The 7,500-nt window shown below is 41.2% G+C and overlaps 1 protein-coding gene across 1 annotated transcript in view; it reads right to left on the reverse strand.

The window, feature by feature from the left end:
• pcdh15b (protocadherin-related 15b) overlaps positions 1-7,500 on the reverse strand; it is a gene marked incomplete at both ends in the record, with an annotated part of 204,786 nt that overhangs the window by 123,879 nt on the left and 73,407 nt on the right. The window contains 3 exons of the mRNA XM_080747787.1: positions 1,506-1,712; positions 3,405-3,517; positions 4,491-4,599. Of these exons, the coding sequence (XP_080603913.1) occupies positions 1,506-1,712; positions 3,405-3,517; positions 4,491-4,599 (429 nt within the window). The remainder of the gene's footprint in view (positions 1-1,505; positions 1,713-3,404; positions 3,518-4,490; positions 4,600-7,500) is intronic.

The raw sequence follows: 7,500 nt of genomic DNA on the forward strand, positions 1-7,500 counted from the left end.
ATTCACACCAGTGATTCTCAACCCTTTTCATTTCAAGGATCCTCAGTTTGATATGCAATAGGCCACGGACCACTATTTCCTAATTCATTTAGAATTCATGGGACTCCCTATCTACACTGTAGAATGTAAATGTAACTCTGAGAGTGTAGGTACTGTAGGTACGTTTGCACTCTAAACTCAAGGCTCACTATAGGGCTATAAACAGGTGCAAGAGGCCAGCATGACAGTCCATAAACTCTGAGTGTACACATGGAACCACAATGGAGCCCATTCCATTTGTTCCATTTGTACACTCTGGACCCCCGGGCGGTCCCCGGACCCGACGTTGAGAACCAGTGATACACTTTGTTTTGTTTTCTGCTCAAACTCTTTATTCACAGAAATGCAGCAAAATAAAATGTGTCGCATTTAGGGGATGAATCCTTAACTTTTCTGTAGTGGTAAATCTACTGGTTGAAAGTTTTGTGAAGTCAAGTACTGTAGAAGGAAGGAAAATAACACAGTTTCTCCATAGATATTCATCCACATAGATATACCACATTGGCCACTGCTGTTCATACAGTAGGAACCATGTGTTCCAGGCAAGCATTGCATGTACTGTATGTCTTTTGAAGGAGGTCTCTCAACATAAATGTGTGCTCCTAACAAAACCTTATCTGACATAGATAATAACAGTTATGATTATAGAACAGAAAAGGCCTTAGTCTCCACTCTCCAGGTACTTATATACGAATCAGGCATATTTCTTGCAGTGGAGTCATGGCAAGTTGCCCGTACCAATATGGCAGCAACATTGAGCTACGATCCAGTGGCCAATGTGGCATCTCGTATGTAATATCTATGAGTTCCACAACATTCTGTTCAATCATCTGATACCTACAGGCACCTCGTTGGCTTCCAGCTATAAAGGGAGGTGACAAGACAATTCATGACATTGGGTGATGTGTACAGCACTCATCATTTAGTTGCTTTTACTCAAATAATGCAAACATAATAGTGGTGTGTGTTTATGCGTAAATAGGTGCCTCTGAGCATTATCTCGGGTGGAAAAAAGAACCCTAGTGATCCAATGGATCTAATGTCATTATTATTATAGTCACAAGTTCTTGTTAAACTTTTCATTGACTGTTAAATATTTAGAAAACTCAAAACAGATTTAACAACCTTTAAACCCATTAAAACCGGGAATGCATCCGTGTCATTTTAGATTTATATATTTTGCGTTTTGGTTTTCAAAAATAGCAGACATACAAGCTGGCAGTGTGGTACGAAGAGACATCTGCTGTTTTTGAAAAATCTGAGAACTACTGATTTAGAAGGCATTTGTAGAATCGGCCTCAGGTCTTGGTGGGTTAACCTGGCATCCCTATTTTGGGCTTGTCATTATAGGTAAAGATAAAAAAGAGCTACTTTTGCATGACACTATCATACAAAGTGAGATGTGAAAATACAAGGTGTGTGCGTGTGCGTGTGCGTGCGCGCGCGTGCGTATGTGTAATCCTCACCTCCTCTACGTCGTTATCCAGAGCCACGATAGCCAGCGGCGCAGACAAGGTTGCGTTGGTCGCTATGGTGGTACCCACGGGCGCTGCCTCACTGACGTAGCCATGGTAACGTGCCTCCAGGAAGTAGGGAGCCTGGTTGTTCTCATCCAGAATTTCGATTTGGAGGTTGGCGAAGGCTGGGAGGGGGTGACCATTATCCTGCTCTGCCTGAGAACCAGAGACACAGACAGACAGACAGACACACAGACAGACACACAGACAGACAGACAGATAAAGAGAGAAGAGCTTTGATTCAAGTAAATAACGTTTGTGCTTCTACATTCTGGAACAAATAGATGCTATTAGCAGGCTGAAAACTCATTTTCGTAAATGTCCATTTAAATGACAAACCGTCATTGATCCAAATAACACGCACACACGTGCACGCGCACGCGCACACGCACACGCACACACACACACACACACACACACACACACACACACACACACACACACACACACACAGCACACACACAGTATAGAGAGTATATGGAGCCAGTCAATCTTGCAGCTGATTCTCTCTGCCAGACCGGAATGGGCAGAGGCAGGGACGGTGGCCTGTAACAGGCCACTTCATGACTTGAACCGTAGGATCAAATCAGTACACATTTCTCATTATCCATTCCGATTGGCTATGATTGGCTTCAAAAGTTTGCCCCCCAAATTTAAATCACATAATGAGGGGCCTTTAAACAACAGAGGTACAAAAATCACTCCTTGTTGCAGAATCACGATTTCGTGATGTATAAACTAGGTCATGAATTATTAAAACTAGAAAAGTATGTGATCATTTACTTCCGTACTTTAATTTACTTTGCAGATGAAGTTGTGATTAAATCTCTTAGTCAAAGGTTGCATTGTCACTGCACAATGCAATCACAGTGCATTGTTAACCAAGAGCACCAAGTGTACCAGTTTTCTGTGGTCACAGCCCTGTTTGCCAAGACGTTTCTGAAGCGCCCGCGCTTGTAGCGATTTGTCTCGGTGTGATCACCCTTAAGGTAGTAAAAACAATTAAAATGGTTGATCTATGTAGTGAGAAAACTTTATAGCTCAATATCTCAAAACTTATCACAACAAACCCACAAACAATGTTCAATTTCCGAGTCATTTTCAGCTCGAGCAGAAAGTGATGCATGCCCAGTGGCTTAATTCTATTACCAGCCCGAGATATAATCAAGATTAAAAACATCCACAAACAGAACACCACTATTTCATTGCTTCACAATTACAGCCATTTAAAATCCTCAGGAGAGATTGCATTCAACTGGAAGACCCTGGAATTAACAGCAAAGTAATAAACTGCATGCTCAAACCTTAACAGATGCCTCAGGCATTGTGGAGCAGCACTCGTGGGAAGTGTTAGTCGATGTGGACAATTTATTTTAGACAACAAACAGATTGACCACAATCGTCATAGTATGGCTGTGTCCTGTTTGCAAAAAAAGCATACCTAGTTAGGAGGGTTTTTAATTCTTTCACAAGGTGATTAAATGATACAATCTACAGTGGAAAGGTAGTGTCATCATGTGACCAATGAAATTAGAAGTTTCTTGCACAGCAAATGCACTTCTCTGTTGATGTTTTTGAGCTTTTTTATTCATTTAATAACAGCATGTTAGAATCATTGTCCTCACCACATGGCATTATGGGATAAACTACCTGATCAGCCAAGGAACCACTTAATGTCTCCTAGACATTTGGACTGAATAAAGGTACCCTATTAGTAATGTATCCTATGCATCATATTGTACAGTCCTAAGTGACCAGTTTCCATAAAAGGACAAAAGAAATGTCTTTAGTTCAGCGCAATAACTGCATGCAACATCTCTATTTGCAGACACATGTTTAAGTCCATACCTTGAGGACCAGGTCAAATCTTTGGTAACGTTCCCTATCGATGGGTTTCAGTAGCTGCAGTTCAGCTGAGGTTCTGTTCAAAGTGAAGTACTCTGTGTAGGACTCTGGTTTTCCTGAGGAAGAGACACAACAAAGGCACAGACAGTCAGGGTGGCAGATCACACATTCAGTTGATTGTACAATCAAATAATACACAAGAGTGTATCTACAAATACTGTATGAGTCAAACGCTTTCAAAGGCATCAAATGCTTTCCAAACATTGGCTGACACTACCAATTTTCTCATCTTTGCTCTCCACAGGTGGGCATGCTTCTATTTAAGCAAACAGTCAGACACACGTGCACGCACAAGCGTGCACACGCACTCACTCACAGTCGCACACAAACACACACATACACATATATATAACAACTGTGATTATTACTGTGTGTGTGTGTGTGTGTGTGTGTGTGTGTGTGTGTGTGTGTGTGTGTGTGTGTGTGTGTGTGTGTGTGTGTGTGTGTGTGTGTGTGTGTGTGTGTGTGTGTGTGTGTGTCATCTTCATAGCTGGCACTTTCTTTGAACCATACTGCGCGAGGCTCTCTTCATTCAGCACTTATTTTTATATTCACTTTGAGACATGAAAATATTGTCCCACAAAAGTACAGGTACTATTCCTGAAAATAATTATGTTTGTAGGGAGTTTTCTGTTTGAAACTTCTTGAAACTTTGAATAATTAAAACAGTCTTTCTTATTCTGTTAAGTGCCTTGAAAATGATTGAATATTTATGAAACATTCTAACAACACTGGCACAATATCCTTTAAGAAGGGGTTCCGAGGCTGAGTACATATTAAGTTGGAGGTCCTTGACATAAAAACGTTTGAGAACATACGTACATACACTGATGACATATTCTAAGGATGACTGCAGCACATCAGAGTCTAAAGCCCCCGTAGGAACGATGCCTAAGTGTTAATTCCCTAGGTTCGTCTGACACAATCGTGCCTGGAGCAAATATGCTTCAAGCAAACGGATACTCGCTTTTGAGGCTGCATGTTTCTGCAACCTGTCAGTCACAACAGCGTGTGACATTCAAAACCTACCAATGAGAATGGAGTACAGAATGCCTGGCCTTTCAGAGGGGGGCTGTATGTTTCTGTCTTGGTCCACAGCCTGAATGGGCGGAGTCACATTGACTGGATTCACCTTGACCTAGAGGTAGAAAGCAACACAGTACAAGAAACCATAACACATCTGAAATAAGTAATTTCATCTAGTACAGAGTCGTTTATTAGTATTTGACAGAAAATAGCTCATAGCTGTGTGTGTGTGTGTGTGTGTGTGTGTGTGTGTGTGTGTGTGTGTGTGTGTGTGTGTGTGTGTGTGTGTGTGTGTGTGTGTGCGTGCGTGCGCATACGTGAGAGAGGCTGTGAGACAACTTACTTCAGACAGACAGACAGACAGACAGACAGACAGACAGACAGACAGACAGACAGACAGACAGACAGACAGACAGACAGACAGACAGAGACAGAGAGACATATACTGTAGATCATGGGTCTTCAACAGGGTCTTTGAGTGATAGAAAGTTTTTTTTCTCATTGTTTTAACTGATTGAACCCTAGTGTCCATATTCTGAGAACTTTAGCCAAAAATAGCCGATCTAGAAGCTTGTAGATCAGCTATTTTCGGCAAAGAGCTTTGGTGTAGAGGGGAAAAAGAGCAGACTAAGTACAGAGTGAAATGTCAAGTTTATTAAGTATTGACGGTTCAAGTGGTTAAATATCTGAAAACACAAATTGACATGAATCCAAAATACACTGATGTATGTGCTGTCAAACAATGAAACTATATGGAATCTATGGGGGTCCCTGCTTCATCTCTCTCTCGACTAAGGGGTCCTTGGCCTGAAAACGTTGAAGACCCCTGCTGTAGATAGATAGAATGCATCATCCCACAGGACATACAGTGTACTGTGTGTACTAACAAACACATTTTTCAACTTCGTTAAACAGGCATCCTGCCAAATCAACCATGTGGTTTTTGCTGGGGAACCTGAAACCCCAACCACAGATGGCATTATAAGCCTATAACCAATTTTCATCAGCCGCCTGCCAGATACATTTGTAACTAAAATAAGCACTCTACTATTACAGTCATTAATAAAATCATGTGTGTTCTCAGTCTTTCATTGTGAAACCGCACATAGGCAGATTGACATTTTCCCCATTAACCAGTTAAGCACAATATACATCTTTGTACGACGTGTAGAAAAGATAGCCAATCTTCTACCCATCACGATGCGATGCATTGTGATGAGCTTAACTGCTATTTCTGCTATATTTTTAAACACTTAAGTGGTTAAGTTATGTACTTAGTAAGTCACTTATACTTACAGTATGTCCTCTACTGTATCTAGGATTGTTACCCAGGTTCATATGTGAGCTTCAAAATGTCTATTGTTGTAAGATATTTTTGGGGCTTTTATGCCAGTATTGATAGTATTACAGTGAAGATAGGACAGGATACAGGGAGAGAGAGATGGGGACAAGCAGCAAAGGTCGTCGGGATCGGAATTCGAACCTGCAACACGCATTAGCCTTATACAGTATGTGGTATGCACCTGGACCACTAGGCCAGCGGGCACCCCACATACAGAAAGCCTGTTTGAGCAGAGCTCAAATTGCGCTTTGAGCTTCATGCAATATCTCTTGTTACAGGACAGGATCTACGGTACGTGTCTCCATAGAAGAGCAGGGAGTTGCGTTCAACTTTCTCCTAAGCCGTGGTTTGTTACATTTTCAAGGAAGCCTTTAGATTACATTCATTTTTTAGCATGCTATGAAAATCTAATTTCCTTCAGAGACTTGAAACTTCCTTGAGATAAGTAATCCAACACATTAAATGTGTTGAATCAATTGATTTAAAAAGTCTGGCCGTGGATTCTGTGGAGAAAAGACTGGCAAATGAAATTCAAAACATCCATGACTTATTAAGTATTAAATGATGATTATCAAATGACTCAATTACTCACATTGGTGTGGTAAGATTTGAATGACTCTGCAATTGTTTTAATTATTCTTTAACAGAAAATGTTCAAGTACTGTAGATATATTGACACCAGTATGGGTCTGAATGACAAGAAGTGGCTTACAAAACCATTAATTAATTATGAAATGTGATTGCATTCATTCACCAGTATCTGCTGGATACCATATGTTAAATGGGACATGGCTGAAATACAGTATTTAAATTACACCCGTCTATCTTGAAATATCATTCATTCACACACACACACACACACACACACACACACACACACACACACACACACACACACACACACACACACACACACACACCTCAAACACGCAGCGTTTCCACACGTTACCACAGCAACACATACACATGTACATATACATGCAGAGTGTAGAGTTTAAGGGGTTACTAGGGGTTACAACCAAAGCAACCTTCAGAACAGCAGTTTTCTTCAACGCTGTAAAACATGAATTATATACACATTCTGCTGACTGAGTGCATATATTTAAGTATGTGTGTGTGTGTGTGTGTGTGTGTGTGTGTGTGTGTGTGTGTGTGTGTGTGTGTGTGTGTGTGTGTGTGTGTGTGTGTGTGTGTGTGTGTGTGTGTGTGTGAGAGAGAGAGAGAAAGAGAGACAGATTAATTTGTGTGTTTTTGCATGTGTATTCACCTATGAAGACATCAGGTTACAGTAATTGTGTGTGTGTGTGTGTGTGTGTGTGTGTGTGTGTGTGTGTGTGTGTGTGTGTGTGTGTGTGTGTGTGTGTGTGTGTGTGTGTGTGTGTGTGTGTGTGTGTGTGTGTGTGTGTGTGTGTGTGTGTGTGTGTGTGTGCTCACGTGTGTGTGAGTACATGCAATGAAATGACTAGGCCATAATTTTGAATTATTACTGAGCAATATGCTGAGGTCTGGGTAATATGCCACAGCTGATAAGAAGCATAAAAACATCTCTATGGATAAAAAGCACTTTATCACTACAGCAGTCTCTCTTACACATATACACCCAATCTCTCTCTCTCTCTCTCTCTCTCTCTCTCTCTCTCTCTCTCTCTCTCTCTCACACACACGCACGCA

This window comes from Nannobrachium achirus, assembly GCF_963921795.1.
Source record: "Nannobrachium achirus genome assembly, chromosome: 18".
Lineage (NCBI taxonomy): Eukaryota > Metazoa > Chordata > Actinopteri > Myctophiformes > Myctophidae > Nannobrachium > Nannobrachium achirus.